The sequence below is a fragment of the Cinclus cinclus genome, chromosome 22 (genome assembly GCF_963662255.1).
Source record: "Cinclus cinclus chromosome 22, bCinCin1.1, whole genome shotgun sequence".
In the NCBI taxonomy this organism is placed as follows: domain Eukaryota; kingdom Metazoa; phylum Chordata; class Aves; order Passeriformes; family Cinclidae; genus Cinclus; species Cinclus cinclus.
The window spans coordinates 1,514,784-1,538,645 of NC_085067.1; the positions used below are offsets into that span (position 1 = coordinate 1,514,784).

A 23,862-nucleotide genomic window follows, 5' to 3' on the forward strand; every position below is an offset into this window, starting at 1 on the left:
TTAAAGCCTACACTTTGTGGAGGAGGAGATCCTCTGAGGGCCCCCACAAACAGCTCCTGCAGCAGCACGAGTGACATTTTCCTGGAGATTATTTGCTGCTGGAGATTGGGTGGGATGGGATGTCTGGTTGAGAGAACACAGAATCTCCCATGGGACACCCTACCCTGTCCCAGGTTGCTCCAAGCCCCATCCAACCTGTTCTTGGACACTTCCAGGGATGGGGCAGGCACAGCTGCTCTAAGCACCCTGTTCCAGGGCCTCCCCACACTCATAGGGAAGAATTTATTCCATGTATCTCACCCAAATTTCCCCTTTTTCAGTCTGAACTTGTTCCCCAGATCCCTGCTCCACGAGAACTGTGTCAGCACACACAAAGCAGGCCTTGCCTTCCCCATTTTGCCAGTTGCCAGCTTTGTCTTGTCGTGCCACTTCTGCAGGGTGCTGTTCCTGTAGGTCCTGAAGTCCCTGTAGCGCTTGGCTATGAACTCGGGGTACTCCTCAAACTTCAGCTTCCGTTTGGGGAGGCTCCTCCTCTTCTCCTGAGCCTTCTCCACTGGCTCCTCATCGCTGCTGCTCGGGATTTCATCCTCACTGGAACAAAACCACTCAGGATAAACACCCTGTCCCTCCCTAAGGCAATGTGTGAGTCCTTGGTGGCCCCTCCACCACCAGCCCACACCACACTGATCATTTCATTAAAAGCCCCATGGTTTTAGCCCCTGCTCCATTATCAGAAGTATTACAAACCAGACTTCCCACAAGGCAGAAGGAATTCAAATAACAGTGTCTGTCACCCAGACACAGCAGCTGAGAGAGCAGCACAGTGAAGGTGGCTCAGGAAGGCTGGGCTTTGTCCTGTTTGCTGGAGACCACAGGGTTCAGAAAGATCCTATCTCTTTTTGCACTTACCTCTCAGTTTTTGCTTGCTTTCCATCCACCAGATGCCTCGTGCCTGGGTACTGATAAAGCAGCTCATCCTGAAGTTCCACCAGCACTTTCAGCAAGGCCTCCAGGGCTTTACAACCTGCAGAGCAAGAGACACAAGTGACAAGACCTGATCTATGGAGAAAACTTTAAACCGTGATCTGGTGAGTTTAATGAGAAGATTCTGATCAGAAAAGCACAACTGCAGGCCCACAGATCAGGAAAAGAGAAAAGGGAAGAAAAGATGGGGTGGAGGGGTGTCAATTGATCAATACATGGTGTGAATGTGATTTTTATTGGGATGAGCAGTGGCACTCCAGGGTGTTGACACACACAAAGCCTGAAGGGAGATGTGATGCTGTGCATCCAAAGGCTTTTGCAGCTGACAGGTTTCCTGCATCCATGCAGTATCTGTTCCAATGGCTGTGGGTTCTCCAAGGACACACAGAGCTCCAACTGACTGTGGGACAGGTTATCTGCACACTGCCACAGCATCTACTCTTCAAAAATAGCTTTTGTGGCAACCAACAAGCCTCCTGCAGAACTCTCTGACAGAAAACAAGTGTCTGCCCAGGCCTACACAAACTGTCCCTTTGCACACCCATCCCAGGGTCAGCTCTCCCAGGTGAAACACTTGGCACACCCCTACCCAAAAACCTGAACTCTGGCTGACAGAGCACGTGGGTTTGTGTGGAGAGCAGGAGCTGGGACCTTCCCCAGAGCTTCCCCTTCCTCTGCCTCAGAGCCAGTGGGGCTGTTCTGCTCAACTCCCCAATCTCCCTTTGCACGTGGCACAAAAAGAACAGGGAGAACCTTCCCCCACTCCATTTTTTTCTTCATTTCTGCTTTTCAGCGGGGGACACAGAGATCATGGGTAGAGTGAACAGCAAATCTTCCTCAGGCAGACAGAGGCAGAAATCAGCCCAGACACTCAGAGGTCTCAATCTCCACATGTTCCCACTGTGATATTGCTCAGCTGCCACCACCTTCAGATAAATTATGGCCTGACCTCAGTAACAGCAATGTCAAGGAGAAGATGCTTTAAGATTTTTGTTGCAGATCAGCTGTTGGACTCACCCTCCCTGAGCCCATGGCTCATTGTAGATACACTCTGACAACTGCTCTATATAAACCTATTAACGGATTAGGTTTGCTGCACTTGTAAATCAGACGTGTGTGAGCATCAAAACAATTCCACCAAACAGACAAAAGCCCAAAAAAATGCATTTGTTGTAGGCGTCTGCAGCTAAAGCATCACTTGCAGGAGCCAAGTGCCCCCACCCTAGCCTGAGTGCACAGCTTACACTAGCAAAATCCTTCCTGCTGTCTGCAACACAGCCAAATGTCCCCAGAGCTTCCCAAACTGTTTATTTTCTCCCTGCTGCCTCTCCTCCAGCAGCAGTGCTAATGCACCCCAGGCAGCTTTGATCCTGGCAATTACAACTGGAGAAGCACTCCAGCCCTTCTGGGGTATAGCAGGGCCACGTTGAGCAGCCAAGGAAAAAAAAGACAGGCTCAAGCAGCCCCAGGCTATGAGATACAGACCCCAGCAGAAGTGGGACTGGGGAGCAATTTTATTTGGAGTGGAGGGGCTGGAGAGGGCAGGGAATGACCGTGTGTCTAACCAGGTAGGAGGGCTAATTATTCCAGGCAGTGGCTTCATCAGGAGCCTCTTACAGCTGGGTGATTTCCCTGTTCTCAGTTCTTGTGTATTTAATAACATTACTGGATGGCATTCTCACTTCTACTGTTGGCTGCTTAAGTGTGCTGTAAACTCAACTTCAGCAGCCCAAGTGTCACCCTCCTCTGCCCTCTTCCCATCTAGCCCTGCCCCATCCATCTCACATTTAATTCCAGAAGGGGCTGTTTTCTTCCCAGCCCTTGTCTGCCTTTACACTGCCTGCTTTGGGGCAGAGTCTGGCCCCATTTGTGAGTGAAGGCAGCACAAACCAAAACTGTTCCATGGATGCAAACTGGGTCACCTTGAAAGGAGGCTGGGCACTGACTGACCCTCCTACCCCCAGCAAGATTTTTGTAATGCTGCTGCTCCTTGTCTGAAACAAGAACAACAAACATGGTTCAGTATAACTTCCAGCTCAGATGGGACTCAGGCTCAGTGATGAGACACTACCTTGGAAGAGTCACTTTTAAGTCCACAGAAACCCCTTCATTCTGTGTCCAGGAGGGAAAAAGTTGTTCCAAATCCAGCAGGCAGCAGATCAATCCACCCAGAACACTGGGAGCCAGCACCAGTAAATCAAAATGTGCCTTTCTCTCAGTACTTCTCATATGTCCTCGTTCTATCCAGCCCTCCAGCCAGGCTGGAATAGCCCTGGAGTATTTAACTCCATTCAGGGATAGCACTGCCATGGATCAAAGTGTCAGGAGACCCACCAGAGATGAAAACCTGTCCTGCTGCTCTCAAACCACACCAAATCAATTCTGTCAGTGCCAGTGGTTGTGGACAAACTGGAGTGGGGGGAGCCAGCTGCAGGGACTGATTCCAGAGCTGCCACAGATCCCATGCTCTGCCCATGGGGATGGGCTGCCAGGGGGGCTGCTGGCTTCATCCACACCCAGCATTCCCACCCAGGAAGAGCCCTGCACTCCTTTCCACGAGCTCTACAGATGAGGTCTCATTTCACCCTCCCAAGCAGCTGTGCAGAGCAGCGGGAGCGGCCGCACGCAGGGACACTGAATCCATGGAAAAACCCTTCCTGGGATGTACCAGCAGGAACCACCACCTGCCCAGCACACTGTTCCACTCCAGAGCCCGTGCCAGCACTGGAAATTAAGGACTTTTTCCCCTCAATTAAATCTGAGGCTCTGGCATCATTGGAATATCACAGGCACGCAATGTTTTCCTCCACGGGCTGGGGAAGTGCTCACACAGAAAAGCTGGAGCAACACTGGCACTGGGATGAAGGGATGCAGAGCAAAAGCTGAGCTGCACAATATTGGGAACATTCCCCTGACTCCACAGAGAGTTCCCATGGAGCCCCCATGTCCCCACCAGGCAAGTCAAAAGGAGGAGAGGAATCCAAGCCCTTATTTCAATGGCTGCACACAAGAACTATCTCCACCTGGTCCACAGGTTTATCCCAGGACTTGGATGGAGAGGGGGAATCTTCCCTCCCTTCAAAGGGATGTGGGACAGGAGTTAAACTCCAGGTCAAAATGGCCCTCGAAGAGCTGGCCTCGGAACAATGCTCCCCATTCACATCCAGCAGCCAGCCACTTGCACTCGTCATCCCCAGCAATTAATCCCCCACCAAACACGTTTGATTAAATCTTTTCAAGCAAATCCTTTGCTTTGCTTTTGTTAGTTCACTTCTTGTCAACATCTATTAAAATATGCCTTTAATTCTCCCACAATCTTAAAAAACACCGATTCCACTGTCTTCAACTTTAATCAACTGTATGGCCGGCATTTTTCATTTCATAATAATGTGCTGTTTGGAATTCAAGAGGCAGGCTCAACATCAATCATTCGGCAAGAATTTTTCCACTGCAATAAATATGCAAATGAGGAAAGCCAGTCAGTCGTATTTCAGGCCCGACTTGCTAGTGTTTTAAAAAAGACACAAATTTATTAATTGCCGTTGGCCAGCGGAATCCTATTACTTTGGGCATTGATTACAAAGCTGTGTGAGTGATTATTGTGCAACTCGCAGGCTATCCAGGCATGAGGAAAAATTATTAAAGCAAGGCAGAGATTATCAACTCGGAATAACAATAAGCCTTAACATTTTAGGCCTCTAACTTCTTCAACAAAGAATTACGCCGCAGCTCCAGTGTATCGTAATTCTGAAGTCTGTCAGTATTACTTTTGGAGCTTGCTCTATATTCCCAGCAGCAGGAAAAGGCAGGGGAATTCCTCCAGGTGTCACATCCCAGACATGGGGCTGTGGACAGAAGCTTGGGTTTAATTCTCAGTGTGGAAAGAACCTCAGGAGGAACAATGTGGGACTGGCAGGATCCCAGCAGCTCCAGCCCAGCACCTCTGAGGGTCCCAAACCAACGTGGCACAGAAATAAAAGAAATAATTCTGTTTGGTGAGCCTCAGACAGGAGCTCCAAGAGCCAGCCCAGACTCACTGGTAGGCTAAAGGTGATTTTTTACAGGTGGTGTGGGTACCTTCCTATTTCTCACAGACTTCAGCACAAAACACTGGGAAATACGTCCAAATTTAGGAAATTATGGGAGCAACACTCCTTTCATGTTTCCCAAAACAGTGAGTTTGGAGGATTTTACCAAATGCTGGTAGGAAAAGGGCTGACTTTGCTGCTGACAGCAAAGCTCAGCTCCACACCCGAGCCCAGTTTGCTGGTTCCATTGGAATGCAAATGATGCAAGAGCCTTTGCAGAGGGGAAATTGTCTTCCCTGGGCACAAAGGAGCCAGGGCTGCACCTCCCTACACAGCAGTGCTTCAGCTGACTCCCAAAGAGTTCCAGAACAGCCTCAATTTAGCCCTTTCACTCCAATATTACTGCACCTGACAGGGAGGACAACAGGATCAGACACAGATGAGTTTGCTAAAAGTAAAGAAAATAACTGGATTCAACAACAGAATAAAGGCTGGGTGTTCAGGGGTTTATTAGAGGGGACTGGGGGAGGGGGAAAGCTGAGGAGGAGAGAAAGAGAAATACTTCCATGAAGTTCATGCTCTGCTGATTTGCCTCAACCATCATCTTTTGATATCAGCCCAAACCAGGGAGAGGATGGGGCTGGCAAAAATGAGATTTATAAAAACTGATGCTTTCCATTACTGGAAATGCAAAGAAGCTGACAGAACACATTCCTGCCCCTGCCAGCCCAGAGTCCCCAAATACATGGACGAGGAGAAAGGAAGAGGAAATGTGAAATTTCATAGTTATATCTGGATATTAAAGCCAGAAGGGAACATTAGCCCATCCAGACTGACCTCCTCACACAATACCAGGCCATTAATTATATTTATCAAGACAAGCCCTGAGTTTCCATCTCAAGGTACCCAGTTGCCAATTAATCCCAGTTAGCTGACATTTGCACACACTTGTCTGGGCACTTTTAAAGCCTTTGTTTCCCTGCATCTTGTTTGTGCAGTACACAGACTAACATGCATAAATATTTAGCTAAATTCAGTTTAATTAGCTATTAATCTTGAGAAACTCAGGTGTAGGCAAAACTGTCTGAGTGTGGTGAAATCCCACAGGCTAGAGTTCAGCTGGATCAGGTCCCTGTATTTCCAGCACTAAAATTTAAGACAGATTTCAAATAAACCTCAGACTTCACTGCTGAACAACATACGTGGCTATGGAGAGCACCTCTGAAACCATTTTACCACACCCACACATGACAAGGAGACAACAATTCTGCTCAAAAATACTGAATAACCACAAGGCAAAAGCCTTGGCACTCCGTGAGGTAGGGTAAGAGTTTTTTCTCTGAAAACAGCCCAAAATTGCACATTAATAAAAGTCCTGCATTTCTCCACTAGCTCCCACACAGAATTCCTGAATGAATCACAGACAGGAATGACAAACCACAAAACAACCTTCCTGGTACCTGTCACAGCCCAAATTCTGCATGTGCCCAAAACATCACAGACTTCGTGACCCAACTTCACATTCACACAGAATAACAGAGCTCCAAAACTGAGTCCAGGGCAGTCTGAGGCCTCTCCCCTCTCATTTACTGGCACAGACAGCACCCCCAGAATGGCCCAGGAGCTGTTCATCCTCGCTGAGCCCACTCCTCACCAAAAGCTCTCCACGGCACATTGCACAAAATTTAGGAAAAAAAAAAAAAGGGATCTGATTCATTAATTTCTTTCAGCTGAGAGAAGTCTTCATTAATGTCAACAGGCTTTGGCTCAGTCCCAAAAAGAGCTGAACAGATTCTCCATGAGATCAGAGAGGAGAGGTGAAATTTGGGGACACCTATATCCACATCCATTTAAATCACATCCAACCCTGCAGGAATTGACAGGGCCGATGCTTTTTGTATTCATAAAGTGTCCAGACTAATACAATTCAATTAAAATGAACTACCAGCTTTAAGTGGGCTAGATCTGATCACAATAATTTACACTCAGGCTTGAAACCCAGTTCTGCTGTCACACATTTGTGCAGGCTCCCAGTAAAATCTTCAAAGCAAGAATATATTTAAGTCCATGATCTTGCCTAGCACCAATTAATCCTGTAACTGCTCTATGCCTCTGGAACTGTGTAATCTGTCTGTGCCTTGGTTCCTCCCCCTCCCTGGGATACTCACCCTGCTCTGCATTAATGCATTCACATCTCCAGATGGAGGTGTGGATATACTGGAGTTCTAAAAGGGATCCAGGAATGGAGGTGAGAACAAAATTACGAGGGAGCTCTTGGCTGCTGAGTCCTGCAGGCTTCCCTTAAAAATTCCAAGCCTGTGTCAGTGAATCCCATTTTATCAGAGAGCTGTTCCCTGTCCAGGTGAGGGCCATTGCCAGGCACATCCTCTCTCCCAGAAAGAGCAACAGCTTCTCTGGCACCTACAGCAGACTGGATTTCATCCAAAATTAGTTCCTGCTTAATCAGTGTCTTCAACACGACTTACCTGGATGTTGTGGAGGATGTAAAAATATTATTTTAAAGCCTGGGATTAGGAGAGCCCAACAAAAATCCTCATTAAAAGGACACCGAGAACACACTCATACATTAACCAGAGACTAAACAGGATCTTTCCCTCTCTCTCAAATGTCAAAATATTGCAGAACCAATCCAGAAGAAAATGAAGATATTCAGTGTGAAGCACTCAGAGAGAGAGAGAGATTTAAATGTGCTGTTCAGTCCCAAGCCATAGAATTTGTCATGGGACCAGGTACCCAACCTGCTGTGCCAGGGCCCAGCTCAGGGAATTATTCCAGATGGGAGCAAAGTCCTTCCCCAGCACACTCATCACAAACTTCCACCTATTTTCCACCCCAGAAACAGCCATTCCTGGGTCACTCAAAGTTTTAGGAACAAAAATCCAAGAAGTTCTTCATTTCCCAGAAGGCAACAAAGCCCTGTGTTTTTTTGGTGGTTTTTTTGTAAATCTGATTCACTTTATTCAGATTCATTTTATTATTGATCACAAACCTTGTTGAAACTTCACCACACCTCTCCAAAGTGTAAATAAGTTAATTATTTGCTGTCCCCACTTTTGTTCCTCCACTGAGCAAATCCATCCCCACACACCCTGCATATCTACTTTTACCAAACCCACCATTTCCTCTATTTCTTGAAATTATCTGCAGCTTATGCTGAGGAATAGAAATCTGGGGCTCTGGTATTTTCTCTTAATCCACTGATAGATGGAATCAAATCCAAAAAAAAAAAACCTAAAGCCCACAAAAATGCAGTGAGCAGTTTACATTTCAGGGACCTCCTGAACTCTTGCAAAAGGAAAACACAGCCACTTGTCCCTTTAAAGTCCTGCAACTTCCATCAGTTTCTGGCAAAGAAACTTCCTCACCTGGGTTTCTGTACATTTTTAAATCATCTCACCAACTACCAAGTGAAAAGAACACAATCTGCTATTTAAAGGCTGCAATTCCCAGCTCTTTTAGTAAAGCATAAAGTATTAGTCACTGAAATGTTGCCAGTTTCAGATTTTTAACTGGAATTAGAAAGAAAAAGCTACAGGCCTGTACTGAGAAGCTGAGGGCCTTTGAGGATGGAGAAATTTAATTCCTTAAAGCCCTTGTTACCTCCTTGTCCCTCAATTATTTGTGGGTTTTTCTATCACTCTATCAAGGTTTAACACAACAAGCCCCAAACCCTGGAATTGTTTAATTCCTCACACTGGATGTGGCTCCACCAATGTTTATCCCACCTCTGCTTTGGCTCTTCCTTGGCCTTGAGGTGATTTTTGGAGACAATTTCAGGAGATCCCCTCCCAAGCTCCCAGCAGAGAGAAATCTGAGTGGCAAGCCTGCAATCTGTGCAGCCACAGCACAGAAACTTGCACCTTGCACTCCTTTTCTATGTAAATAATGCAGGGATCCTGCGGGAACATGCCAGGGATTGGAATTTTTAATTAATGGGTCTCTTTAATGTGCAAATCAGGAGCAGATTGCAAATTCTGACTCGCATTGATTATGAAAAACATTAATTGAACGTGCAAGACCCCAAACAGAGGCAACATCTCAAGCCCTGGACCAGACTGGAAGATGCAGTGCAGGGGAATACAAATCTGTCTTGGGGAAACAGCCCAGTGCAGGCAGCAGCACCTTGGAATTGTGAGCTGGGAGGGTTTGTGTGTGCAGGGCATTAAACCCTGGATGTTTGTGCTGCTTTCAGAGCTCAGCCACTCTGATCTCAGCACTAAAAACCATCCAGACTTTCTCAGTGGGTGAAAAACAGGAATAAACATGAGCTCCCCTGACCACAGTTTGGTCTCCCATTTGTATGTAAAAAGGGTGACAGGAAAAAAAATAATCTGGAATATAATTAAAGATTAAAAAAAAAAAAGGAGAAAATAGGGAAATAAAAAGTAAGACAGCACAAACAAAGCAATGCTGTCTCTTTAAACAGAAATTCATCCTATATAAATTATGGCCATAAACTTTTCCTGCAGTGCAGCCTAATTAATTCTTGTTCTATACACAAAGGGAAATGCTGGGTGACAAATGGGTGTGAAGCCTGAAAGCTGCCAGGTCTGCAAAACATTTTCTACTTCAATTTATAAGCAATTTTGCAGTAAATCATCTACCAGAACCTGAGATTTCAGGAATCTAAGGTTGTCCAAAGCACGTTGTAACATTAAAAAAAAAAAAAATCATAAAAGACTACAAAAATAATAAATTAAACACTTTAGGTTTTGTAACCTCCAGTCTCAAAATCTGGAAAATGAGCATGACCTTGCCATTATCACCCAGGTTTGGTTTTAAAACTGCAAATGGATGGAGAATTGCTGCCTACTCTTTAACACAATTACACTGCCAGCCTTTAGGGAATTCCAGCACCACGACAGGGTTGTCCTGAGTAGGAGATACCCAAGAGGAAAACACACAAAGGATCATTTTCCAATTAAAAAAATTCAATCTTCCTCTGAGCACAGAGCAGAAATTTCATTAGAAATAGAAAAATTTGGGAAAAATTACTGGAAACACTCTTGTCCAGGAGCTCTGAGAGCACTGGGAGCCTCCTGACCTCAGCATCCTGCAGGCTTCACCCAGAGTTTGGGATTTTGGCACCAAGTTTTTGTGCAACTGGAACACCAAATCATTCCCTCCTGTTCAATGAGGATGTTGAAAACATACCAGATTTATTTTGTGGGTTTGGACAGAGGTGCTGAGGCTTCCCTGCAAGGAGAGCATCATCCAGGCCAAAACAGTGGCCATGTCATGATGACCCCAAATCCTGCCCAAGGCTGAAGCCCATCATGTACAAGTATAGCAGCAGAATTCAGTATTTTCCTGTCAGCCTGAGATTTCCTCTGCTAACACTGCCCAGGTCACTCCAGCTTTATGTTCTGTCTTCACACATGAGCACAGAACACAAAGCCAAGCTCTGAGGAACATCAGAGTGAACCCCCACAACTCCCCTGCCCAGATGATGAGGAGGAAGGTGAAGAGGGGATCATTCTGAGCAGTGGAGTTTCCCTCAGAGCTCTGCAAAACTGAGGGATCAGCCTCTGCAGCACTGGGGACATTACACTCCATGTTCTTGGGTGTATTTTGCTTATGGGAAATACCAAAATGTCAAGCATTGTTTCTGTTAAAGGTCTTTAATGATATTGCATCTTAGACCTGTAATGAAACATGGAGCTGGGGCAGTTTGTAATGCATCTCATTAAGGACATTAATAACATGTGCTCCACTGAAAGGTCAGCACAGCATTGGTGGGAGTTTGCCTTTTTGTCCTTAATCACTTCGTTTAAAGCAGCAGAGCCAACTCTAAAGCAGAAGGCAGCTCACCTGTAACTGCAGGTAAGCTGACTGTCCTGTCCTGGGCAGGGGTAAGGCAGAGGATCACAGCCAAAATCTGCTGCAGGGCCAAGGTTCAGGGTCCTGTCTGATGACCCAGACATCTATCTCCCTATGTATTCACCTCCAGGCCAGAAAAAAGTGTCCAAATATAAAAATTAAACAGGCCCACACCACACCAAAGCCCAGCACTTTGCACTCACCAAGTGCAGCCTGCATGTTATGATTTCATATTGGAGAATCTACTACAGAGCTCATCATTAGCAGGAATCTCAGGAATAAACAGATAAAGCAGCTCCATGCTGGAATTCATCTGCACTCACCCTCCTTTGGGCTGCATTACTCTTGCTTTGGGCAAACCTTGGCATTCACTGGCCCAGCACAAAATTGGTACAAGATGTCTCTGGACAAAGCATCCCAGCCCTGAACAGCAACAAGCAACTGTTCATAAGAGTCTGAGCAAAGAAGAAAGATTAAAAGGCTCTTACAGTTCTCCACAGCATTGTCAAAGTCTTGTCCCCCCTCCTTCTTGAACCTGGGGTAGGTGTCTGGCTGGGGCAGCCTGTTGGCTGTCATGAGCACCTTCTGCATCTTGATCCTCCCTTCCATCAGCTGATCCCACAGGGCTTCACAAAAGACAAGGGAATAAAAGAATCAGTTAGCAAGACAAAGCACTCGTTGCTCCTGAAGGACCTGACAGCTCAGGCCCTCTCCTCTGGGCTGCATTACTCCTGCTCAGGGCAGTCCTGCCATGCACTGACCAGCACAAAATGAGTACCACAAGTTGTCTCTGGACAAAGCAAACCTCAGCTGCAACTCTGTGACTCACAGACCAAACATCCCTTTGCTTTACTGCTTCAAAGGACAGCCTGCAAACAGAGGTTTGATACTTTAACAGCACAGACAGGAAGAAATGGCATTTTGGGAGTTACATTCTGGAAAGAAACAAAGTGGTCACAGCAGGAGTAGTGCAGGAAGTTCCCAAACCCAACGGTCCTGTGAGGATATTCAGCACTGGTTCAGTTAAGCTGATGGATAAACACACTTCACATCATGAGCTGTGACAGCAGCAGTGACACCAGATGTGGCAGAACATCTGCATACACATGGGGCTGCTGCAGCATGCACAAGCAGAGTGTTGGCAGCACCTGCCCATGCTGAGGGGTTTCCCAGCACGGCTGCTTTTACACTGCCAGCAAACACACAGCAAACATGCACAAACCTAGCTGGTTCCTCACAGCTTTGCCCTTCTCCACTTCTTCAGACTCCTGTCCTCTGGAGAAGGTCAGCACTCCCCCATCATCTTGGCTGTCTTTGGTTTCTTTTCCATCATCGTGGTTTTCACTCCCAAATTCCTCCTCCTCCGCCTCACTTCCTTCTTCCATGTCAGCACCATCCTCATCCTCATCTTCATCCTCCCCTTCACTGCTCCCTGCATCATCCATCCCCTCTGTAAACTTCTCCAAGTCTGTGATACTCTGGAAGCTGAACTTTGGTGCCTTGGCCTGGACAGGCAGCTCCTCCTCTTCATCATCCTCCAAGTCACCCTCCTGCTCACTGCCAGCACTGCTGGGCTTCTCCCTGGCCTTAGTGCCAGCACTGTCCTCCTCTTCTGAGCCTTCAGTGTCACTGTACCAGTCATCTAATGCATCTTCAGCTAATAAATGAGAGAAAAAAGTTATTTACTTAGCAGAACAATTCATCAGCAACAGCTCAGTTTGGGCTATTTGATGTCCAGCTTAACTGTAGCTGTTCCTTGCACCGTAACAGGGCCCTGAGGTTGCTCAGTCATGTATTGACATCATGGTTTGACAGCAAAAAGGGGGGGGGAAACAAAAGAGATTTCTTACCAGATCCTTCTTCAGACAGATCATCTCCCCAGAGCTCTTCCTGCAGAGCTTTCCGAGATGTGGCTTTTCCACTGTACCTCTTATCAGCTTCCAGGAGAGAGGCTGAAGCTCTTTTCCTGATATTACCAACAGGCAAAACGTCATCCGTGGTTTCATCCTCAAATCTGTCAATCACTTTAGCAACTGTAGCTGTTGAGGGGGGGGAAAGAGAAGTGGTATCTGAAACTGAACTGAATTCCAGTCTGGAAGGAGCCCTGGGAAGCTCCTCATGCTCTGTAACAACAGGGGAACAGGAACTTTGAAAAGCATGGGAAAGGCACACAAATAATTTCCTGCAAGGGGGAGAGGCTCCTGCATGAAGCTCAACATGAACTAAGCCTATCCAAGCCCTCCCAAGGATGCAGAAGGGCCTCTGAGAAGTACAGCCCTTCGTGTGGAAGACTCTGCAAGGCTGCAATGCCTTCACTCGCTTCATGCTTGCAGATTAAAAGAGGAAAACTCCAATTCAGAAGCACTTTGGCTTCTTGCTACATATACAAGCCACATAAACACATGGATTTCACTGTGGTTAATGCCCTTTTTCTTCCCCATCTTCTCCAAGACACAGAGCAGAGCAGTCCAGCCCAGAGAACACATCCCACCATCCTCCCTCCCTGCTTTCTTTCATTCATCTGCAAGGCACCCTGTGCCAAATTACAGGGTTAGCTCTGTTGGGGCAGTCTAGCGACTCAAATCATCCTTGAGTGCTCTTAATGTGTGTTTGGAAATGTTAATGCCTCACTCAGAGCGCTTGTTAGAGGCAGAGGGGGGCAAAAAAAGTCTCCTGCTCACAACCAAAGCAACAAAATGTGCTCTAAATACAGTCCTCCCAGCCAGCAGAGGATGGCAAAATGCTGGGCAACAAGGAGGGGCAGAGGCAAATCCTTCCAGCGATCTCTTGGAGTCCTGGCACCACCACAGGATGAAGTTCTCCCCAGAGAAGCTGTGGCTGCCCCTGGATCCCTGGCAATGTCCAAGACCAGGCTGGATGGGCTTGGAGCAGCCTGAGACAGTGGGAGGTGTCCCTGCCATGGCAGGGGTGGCACTGGGTGGGGCTTTAATGTCCCTTCCAACCCAAACCAATCTGGGGCTCTGCCAAGTCTGGAACAAAATGATGGTTACTACAACGGGAAAACTCCTCTACTGACCACGGTAACTTCCTCAGTGGTTACTAAGACGTTTCTTGCAGGGCATTACTGCTCTCCCATAGCCTGCAGAAAAGAACCACGCGAAGCCCAACACAGGCCCGATCCCGGAGGAGCCCCGAGAGAACCCCGGTCCTGGCCACATCCCCCATCCCACAGCTGGCTCGATCCCCGAGATGAACTCCAACGCGGGGATAACCCCGAGCCCGACACAGCCCCGACCCCTGAGATCCCCGAGAGATCCCTGAGATCCCCCCGATCCCCCTCACGCCGCCGCGGCGCCACGTGCGGCCGCTCCGGCAGTGCCCGGGTCGCCCCCGCCGGCCTCTCCCGTCACCGCCACCGCGGTGCCGACCCTCTCCTGGCCCGGGTCTTCCGCACCTTCCTCCGCATCATCCTCGGGGTCCCGCGGGCCGGGCCGGGGGTCCAGCAGCTCCTGTAGCTGCAGCGCCAAGGGCGCCGCCATCTTGGGGGAGCGCAGGGAGCGCGGGGCGGGGCCAGGGCGCGGCCAGAACCGGGGCGGGGCCAGAACCGGGGCGGAGCCTGCGTGAGGGGACGGGGCGGGGCGTGAGGGGAGCGCCCGGTCCTGCCGGGATCCAACCGGGAATGAGCCTGGGATACACCGGGAATGAACCGGGGTGACACCGGGAATGAACCCGGGATATACCGGCAATGAGCCTGGGGTCACACGGGGAATGAACCTGGGATCCAACCGGGAATGAGCCTGGGGTCACACCGGGAACGAAGCGGGGTGACACCGGGAATGAACAGCGGATATACCGGGAATGAACCCGGGATACACCGGGAATGAACCCGAGATACACTGGGAACGAACCGGGGATACACCGGGAATGAGCCTGGGGTCACACGGGGAATGAACCGGGGTGACACCAGGAATGAACTTGGGGATGCACTGGGAATGAACCTGGGGTCAGACCGGGAACGAACCCAGGGATACACTGGGAATGAACCCGGGATCCGACCAGGAATGAGCCCGGGATCCAGCAGGGAATGAACCTGGGCACACACTGGGAATAAACCTGGGGTCGCACCGGGATCCAACCAGGGAACGATCCCGGGATCACGTTGGGAATGAATCTGAGACCCAACCGGGAACAACCCCAGGCCCACGCCGGGACCCAACCGGGAACAATCCCAGGTCCACACCGGGACCCAACCGGGAACAACCCCAGGCCCACACCGGGATCCAACCGGGAACAACCCCAGGCCCACACCGGGATCCGGCCGGGACCCCCCTGGGCCCCCTGTCCGCTGCCTCAGCCCCGTCTGTACCGGGGCATTCCCGGTACCTGTGGGAATTGGGGTCTCACGGTACGGGATAGCGGCAGCACAGCAGCAAAGTCCCATTAATAATGCACAATATGACAACTACTGCTTTAAATCAACGTCGAGTTTTTCAGCCTCTCCAGCTGTGCAGAACTGAATTAATTCTTTTCCCGTCCTGCGTTAAATATTCTGTGGCCTCTGCTGGAGTTCCTCTCACAGCAGTGAGGTCCCAAAGCTGGGTTCTCAGGTCAGGCCTTGCACACAGGTAGTTCCTTACACCTGAGTTAGACCAGCCAGAAGGAAATTCAGGAATTTTAGCTTCTGGGGTCAAACTCTGGCCAAGGAGCAGCAGCCAAGGGATGCAGCCGTGACCTGCAGAGAGAATTAGCAGGGACAGGTTCTCTGGGTTTGCCCTCTGAGCCTCTCCCAGCCCCTTTCTGCAGTTCTAAGGTGGCCCCAAAACTCAAGGAATTGCCTGAAATTGGGGAACAGCAGCCGAGGCTGGCACAGGTTTGATCTCAGCTCAGCCTCTCCAACCCGAGCTGCAGGTGTAGATCAGAGCTCAGATGAGCCGGGGGTTCCACATTTGGGTTTTTCACATCCAGCGCTGGGATTTTCCCTGCGAAGGTTCCAGCAGCCCCCGTGAACCTGAGCAGGCTGATTCCCATCCCCTTCTTGTCCCCCCTTTAAAGGCCAGGAAAGCGAGCAGGAGGTGATTTGTGCTGGGAGAACGGTGCCGGGATGCAGCCGGATCCATCCCGCAGCACGGCTCATGCGGGTGCTTCTCCTACAGAGGGCAGAGGAATATCAGGAATTCCCATCGCCACCAGCCGGGGAGAAACCTGGCAGGCACTGAGAGGGAGCCGGCTGGAAAAACCCAAACATCGCCCTCCCCTTCTCAGCCCCGCTGTGACCCTCTCCGCCAGCCCGGCTGGCACTGGGGACCTTGATGACATCACACAGCTCGATTTATGTGAAAAACAGCATTTACTGAAAACGCGTGTTTTCACTGCAAAACCCCTCAAAACTTTAAAATACTCAACTCGGTTTTGTAGTTTGTATTTATTTTATCGTGGCAGGATGGATGGCTGTAATGCTCTGCATAATCGATGATGGGGGATTGCCCATTAAATTAAATACTGATCTTTATTTACTTATTTATTTGTTTGTTTGTTTGTTTACTGACACATGATTTGAAAAACACAAGAAACTTATAAACCAGGAGACATGCACAGCGTATCTTCCCTGGCTTTGCTTCTAGGTTTTCCTTTTTTTTTTTTTCCTCTGAGTTTGTTGGTATTTTGTTCAGAGAAGCCACCATAAACAAAGGGAGGAGCCTGGAGAAACAAATCTGTGGAAAATTGAGTAGCAGGAGCAAGTATTTACCATTGCAGTTACTTCTGGGTAACTAACCTCACACAACCGAAGAACTAGTGCCAAGACTCCCCTGCATAATTGCATTTTCAAACCTCTGCACTCCTAGAGTGAAAAAGGGATGTTCTCTACCCTCACAAATAATGAATTGCCCTGTTAATGAAGGAAGAGAGGCTTTTAGTGATGGTTAAATAAAATAGACCCAGTAGAATTAATAAAAAATACAAGTGAGTTGCATTAGTCCTTTGGAGTAAAAAATGAGCTCCTTGGAGTCACAGTGTTTTTGACACTCAGGCCACCGAGATCAGGATTTCACCCACTGAGACTAATGGGACAATTGCTCCATATAAATCCCAAACCCAGCAATGCATTCAAATCCACATCCACGCTGCTGTAAACTCAGGGGTCCTGGCAGAGCTCGCCTGTTCCTCTTCTGTGCCACATCCATCACTGACACCCGTGCAGAACAAAAAGCGTGCTCAGGTGTGGGGCACCCCACACCTCTGGGTCACGCCAACCTCACTCCCACAGCCACAGGACCTGTTAATTCACAGTTTTTCAGGAAGAGATGCAGTCAATACAAAGCCACATCAAACAGCAACTGCAGCCCATGAAAGTCGGGGATTGTTAAAATATTTCACCCGCAGAGTCGTCTTTGCTGCTGTTTATTCTCTCTCCTCTGCCTTTCACTTAGCAGGGTAATTAAATCAGACTCCAGGGCTGGGTTTTAATTTCTGGTTCATGTGCCCTCCAACCACACTGCCGTGCCTGGGACTCAGAATAGAGCAGGGGAATATTTGTACAAAAACTGTATCGATACATTTTCATTTAAGATGCTCATGAAATGCTTTTCATGCCTCACGGTCGGTTCAGAGGAACCCTTGGCCTGTTCAAAAACTCCATCTACCTGACTGACTTAATTTCATTGCCATTTTCCCTCTTAATTTTACTTTTTCATTCACATGCCTGTTTGCTAAAATGGGAATAAACACAGAGCAGATAAACAAGGGAACGTGCTGGGCTATAAAAAGGGCTTCTGATTTCTCCCATTCTGCATCTTCCCTGCCGTACCCCTGGAGCTCGTCAGCTTTTGGGAAATTGTCAGATGAGACAGAAGCTTTGGCAGGGAAGGGCTGGACCATCCTCCCTTGGCCTTGCATTTACAGGTCGTTAACATGAATCCATCTTTTAGAACAGAACACAGGAATGGGCTGGGATGGAAACGCGGAGCCTCTCGGGCACTGCCAGCCAGGGACTCCCAGCTCAGCCCTGGCCCCACATGGGCTGCAGGACCCATTCCCACAGCATTCCCAGCCACAACCACTGGAATCACCCACCCTGGAGTCACCTCTGCTGAATTTAATTGAGTTACTTTGTCAACAGCAAAATTTGACCCATATACAAAGGGCCTCGTGCTGGCCAAAAATAGCCACGAGCTGGGGCTGGTCTTGCCAATGCTTGGGCTAGCAAATGTCCTTTTCCAAATTGACCTTTATCATTTCAGTCATGCTAGTTCAGTTAAAATTTCCTTTTAAAACCAGCAACACAATTTATCCATGAAAAGGAGAGAAAAAAAAAAAAAAAGAAGTGAAACAAACTGGGGAGAAGAAGAAAAGAACACAGGCAAACCCCATCCACTAAAGCAAATTACATAAAATTTAGATTACGTACATAAAAAACTCTCCTTATAAATATTTATTAGTATTTTTCTTCTGTGCTTCTATTTACTTGAGTACTTCTTCTTTTCCTAACCCATCCCTCATTCAAAAAACACAATTGTTTTAAAGATTTTATCAATTCTTAATGGTTCCTACATTGAAAAATAGAAGGAACAGAGTGTGTCTGAAGAGATGCACAGCCCAAAGATGCTTCCAGCAGATAAGAATTTTAAAGGCCACCCAAAGGCAATTTAAAAACTAGACAAAAACCGGTTTTAGGAGGAGCAAAATGTCTGATTTTGAAGCAAACCACACGTGTGCTCTCCTGTGCACAGCCCTGCCAGCACACAGACAGGCACAAGGGAAGTGTGCAAGGCAGCTTCTCCCGTGGGCTTCACTCCCAGAAATTCCCCACAGCCCCTGGGAATTCCTCTCACTCTGGGTCCTTGGGAGCCAGGGGGGATTTTCCAGCCCAGGTTCCAGCCTGCGCTGTGTCACAATTCTCACGTTGTCCAGGGACCCTGCAGACCTGGGCTCCCAGGTGAGCAGAGCCAAGGATTTCCCCCCAAATCATGTGGGATCCCAGCAGCCTCTGAGCAGGGGCGAATTCCTCAAGAAGGAAGCTTGGAGTAAAACCAAACAGCAAAAATCTCCCTAATTCTTACCAAACTGTGAACAGTGCCCAAATGGCACCGAGGCAGAGCTGCCCCTGAATTTGGTGACATCCTGGAGCAGAAGCTGTAAGAGAACCCAGGCACCCCCTTGTCCCAGCAGTGTCACCAAGGGATGCTCCCACAACAAAACCATGAGATGCCAACAAAAACAACAACTGTGATCCCATGTGCCAACAGGAACAGCCCTGCAGGGACACCCTGAGAACACCCCCAGAACACCCCACAACCACCAAGCAACCCCAAGGACATGGATTTAGGAATTTGGACGTCACCTCACCACAAGGCCACATTTCCTCTCCAATTTCTACATTAAAGTTCTGCGCTTAATGAGTGAACAACTCTCCCAGGCCACACCAAACTCTGCTTTCCAAGCATGAGCCCATACCCTGTAGCTAAAATACCACGAGTACTATCAACAAATAAACAAATCCCAGATTTATAATCAAAATATATTTTTAACAGGCCCACTAATTTAATTTATAATTTCATGGGTGTTTTGTTGGCATGAGGAATGCTGAGCACCCCAGTGCCATGGCAGAGACAAAGAAAGGACCTCCCAAAACCTGCTTCAACATCACAAATCCTTGTTCCCAGTTCAACAGGATAGAAGGATTTGTATCAATTGTTTAAACTTAGGAGGTGTGAATTTATCTGTTAGGGGTAGGAAAAGAAAGGGAGATTGCAAATGCTTCAATTTCATATTGTAAGAACAAGCAAAGCTTAAAGACACCACAGTTATTCAAGATAAAAATCCAGACAATTCCTGAGAGGACACCGAAATATCTGCCACTTCCCAGGGTGGCGAAAGTATGCAAATCGCCACTGATATTTAAAAATTATATTTATTTATCAATTTGTATCCTGCACCCACTGCTCAGCACCTGGGTACAGGCATTACAATATTACAAATCAACGGTCCACAAATCATCATTTAAGCATATCCTTATTCCTGGGATACAGTTCTTCCCAAAACCCTTTCCATCCCTGAGCAAACAGATCCCAGCAGGGCCTGGGGAGGGACGGAATGAGCAGAGAGCATCCTGGGTGGGGACACTGTGAAATATTTGGGCCAAAAAGAGAGGTTTGGCTGCCGGAAACTCGCAGCATTTTACAGACTTTGATCAACCTGCAAAAATCCCCTTCCCGCAGAGCAGCTTCCCATGGACAGTACTCACAGGATGTGCCTGGAACCCTTTTCCTGGGTCTGGAGCAGGTGTGACACACGTGGCTGTGCACAGATCTTCAGCCTGGCCCTGCCTCAGCTGAGCATCCCCGGCCATCCCAAGCTGGGTGACGGCCAGGCGGGGCAGGGGCAGCATCCCCTGGCTCCCCTCGGCTGGGACACGGCCCCGAGGTCACGTTAACAGCAGCAGGAGAGGCAGGAGAGACCAAAAGAGAGCAGTTACTTCCCAACAGGCTCCTGGGGAGGCCTTGGACGGACACAGAGCCGGGCACTGCACAGCAGAGGCAGCGCAGGATCCTGGGATCCCTCCAGGCCCTTCTCCCACAACCATCCTTCCTTCCTTCCTTCCTTCCATCCATCCATCCATCCATCCATCCATCCATCCATCCATCCTTCCATCCATCCATCCTTCCATCCATCCATCCCTCCCTCCCTCCTTCCATCCTTCCCTCCATCCCTCCCTCCCCGGGAACGCCGCCGGAGTCAATGGAAATGCTCTTGTAAACAAGGACTTACAAGAACCCAACGTGACAATGCTTTCAAAAGGAGTTTTGACTGTGCAATTGTTGCTGGATTAGGGGCTTCAGACGCACTGAGCTCGCTCTGAGGAGTGCAGAATTCCAATCTCCACGGGGCCGGGGCTCGGCCTCGGCCATGGGAACGGCCCCTGGGCTCCCCCAAACCCAGCAAAACACCAAGAAAGCAATGGGAGCATCACAAAAAGACAAATTCTCCTTTTTACAACCTAAACGGACCTAAACTGAGCCATGTCACCGCCTAAATGAATGCAGAATAAACTGTACAAGGACTGAAAGAAAGAGAGAGAGAGAGAAAGAAAGCTCTCAAAATTTCCTACAAAACAAACATATTTGGTGAAATCCTCATTTAAAATCATTGATTCAACAATAAAGCAGCAGCCCAGCCCAGCAGCACAAACAGTAGTATTTATCTTTCCCAGATAAGTAGAAGTTTGGAATAAATAAATCACCCTTTCCTCCAATTATGCAAATGCAAAGCAGAGCAGCAAAACATGGCAATAGCACAAAAGACAAACAAATGAGTTAGACACGGAGTCCAGGAGTTTAAGAAGTCTCCCCTGTATTTAATAAAGCATGAATTATTTTTTCAGAAACACTAACAGATCCCTTGCAGATAGTTTTTTTTATCTTTATATTGTTATTATATAAGACATTTTGTGTTTAAAGTGAACTATTGCTTCATCTAGGTGGCCCCTCTGCTGGGCTTAGAAATTAGGTAGTGAACAAAACCAAAAATCACCATTTAAAATCACAAACTAGGAAATCAAAAGCATTTGGAGTTGGTTCTGTTCCCACCCCCAGCCTAAAGAGAGAAAGAATGGAATCACTGGGAATGGGGAAGTCTGGGCTTTAGCACAAAAATTCTGTGTCTACATGAAATCCAAGAGAAGCCAGCCCCAGCCCTGGTGAGTAGAGAGGAAGGAGGAGAAGCAATCCCAGCTCATCCCTCTGCAGGAACCCAGCAGGTGGAACTTTCAAACCAGAGACTTTGCAGAACCCAGCCTGACTCTTTGTCCCTAACACAGCTCAAAGTCCTCTCGGGCACCAGCGGCGCTTTTGCTTTTGAAGAACTGAATATTCAGGAATGTGCCACGGTTGATAATTAAAACGGGAAATCTGGCATTTCTCAAGGCTCCAGGATTTTTTTGTTTCATTTTTTTCTCCAAGAGAATGAGGCTGTATCGAGGGCAAAGCAAAATATTCTCCCCCACTGCCCTTTAGAGAACTTCAGAGCGACCAAAAGCCGTCAAAGCATTGACTCTGCCTCATCTAAGAAAAAAGGATTAAAATGACTTTCAGGACATTGAGGTTATGCTGTGTCCAAACCATCCAATTAGGAGAAAAAACAAAAAATGAAATTACCTTTGAAGAATTAACTAAAACTGGATCAATTGCAAACCGTATCTTTGCAAGCATTTTACATTTACAGCACGTTTTTGTTTATGCATAAAATCAGCATTTCAAATGGTCTCTCTTAGCATAGAGCACGAATAACTGAAGATATTGAATAATTGGATTATTTCTGAATTGTAAAATTTAAAATGCAGTGGAACAGGGTATTTGGACTTCAACAACTGAGTCTGGAAAGGGAAAGAAAGGCTGGAGCTGCCTCTGGCCGCTGTCTGCATCGACACCAGGGCTTAGACTTCCACCAGAGCCAAAGAGCTGCCCAGGATTAGCAGCAGAGTGGATCATTTCACTCAAGAGAATCAATTTCCAAAAATTGCTTAAAACATCAAATGAAACACAAGTTATCTAAACATCTGATTTTCTAATTTTATTAAAAACGCACAAATTTTATCCAACATGTTTTCTTTCATACAGTGAATGGTCTAATATGCACTGGAGGTCACACAAGCTTAGGTTCATTAGAACAATAAAAGACATATGAGAAATTTAATATATAAAGAAAAAAGTAGCAGCTGTTGACTGCATATTTGACCATAAAATTTAAATATTTTGGACTTTTATTTTAAAGACACAAAAATAAAACCTGTGTGGGTCTATATAAGTCATATTAACAATTCCATGAATGTTCAACAGGACTAAAAATTAGCAAAGATGTTTGTTCGTCTCTTTTTTTTTTTTTTTCTTTTTAACCTTGTAACACTTTTAAAACAACTTCTCGGGTTGCTGGTGCAAAGCACCTTACAGTATTTGTGCTATATATTTACTTTATTTGGCAACTGTCTGGGTTTTGTGGGGTTTTTTTTCTTTGCCTTCTGTAAACAACACCTTTTACAAACTAGCACAGTGAACCACAAGCCCTGCAAACTGTTAGAACATCTACAGAAAAGAAAATGAACTATTTTGGTTGGCTGCTCAAAATCTTTTGCTTTTGAACAAGAGGTTTTTCTAAAACAGGATTTATTAGTAAAACATTGAGCTCCTGAATTTAACATTAGACGTAAACAGTTGACTGTTTTTAGTTCAATAGAGTCTTTTTGTTTAGCTTTTCTCTCTCTGTGAAGGTAGAATACTTTTTGTTTGTTTGTTTTTTCAAGTCATTTTCGTTAGAGGTCTGGGTGGTGACCTTTGCTATGATGAGGAGGTTTTGTACGTGTAGCTTTGTGAAGGTAGAAGAGTTGGTGCTGAGGGCTTAACATTTAGTATTTGCTATTTTTTTGGAAAGGAAAACAAAACAAAACAAAACAAATACCAAAGCAACCAAAACAAAACAGAAAAGGAAAAAAAAAAGGAAAAAGGAAAAGTTGTCCCACCTGATCGTCAGCAGGCTGAAATGGCTGAAGCTAAAAAAGTTTCTTGTTGTCGAACTTTCTGAGAGACAAAAATGAACAAAGAGATTCATAATGCCAGAACCATCCTTAACCAGGAACGCTATAGAGAGTTCTTGAAGCTTTTTTTTTCCCCCTTTTCTTTGACCTCTCCTTCATTCAATTATTTTTAATTTTTTTTTTTTTTTTTAATGAGAAGTTTCTAAGGATTGTGGCTCTTAGGATGACATCCAACAGGGTAATCAAACTTACGCCATCCTATGGAATGGCAGCACTTTTACTGTACAGCTTCCCCAGTTTCTTTGTCAATGGTACAAAAAAGTCCCCTCGCTTGTTTGATACAACCATAACATGGAGATTGTCCTGGTCTAGAGCAAAGCTTGCCTTGGAGCGATTGGATTCAGTTCGTTCCCAAGGTAAAATTGTCTTAGGGCGGGAGAGATGTTATATGAATTCATTTCTGTACACCATAACAATAAGCAGACTAGATGATCATCACTTACTTAGACCCAGTTTGTTTTAAAG

The 23,862-nt window shown here is 47.0% G+C and overlaps 1 protein-coding gene across 1 annotated transcript in view; it reads right to left on the reverse strand.

Moving 5' to 3' along the window:
- Positions 1-14,378, reverse strand: part of AATF (apoptosis antagonizing transcription factor) — a 36,517-nt gene extending 22,139 nt beyond the window's left edge. The window contains exons 1-6 of the mRNA XM_062506957.1: positions 14,269-14,378; positions 12,704-12,892; positions 12,076-12,510; positions 11,342-11,479; positions 910-1,024; positions 387-591 (exon numbers count right to left, since the gene is read on the reverse strand). Of these exons, the coding sequence (XP_062362941.1) occupies positions 387-591; positions 910-1,024; positions 11,342-11,479; positions 12,076-12,510; positions 12,704-12,892; positions 14,269-14,353 (1,167 nt within the window). The 5' untranslated portion in view covers positions 14,354-14,378. The remainder of the gene's footprint in view (positions 1-386; positions 592-909; positions 1,025-11,341; positions 11,480-12,075; positions 12,511-12,703; positions 12,893-14,268) is intronic.
- Between the last annotated feature and the right edge of the window lie 9,484 nt (positions 14,379-23,862).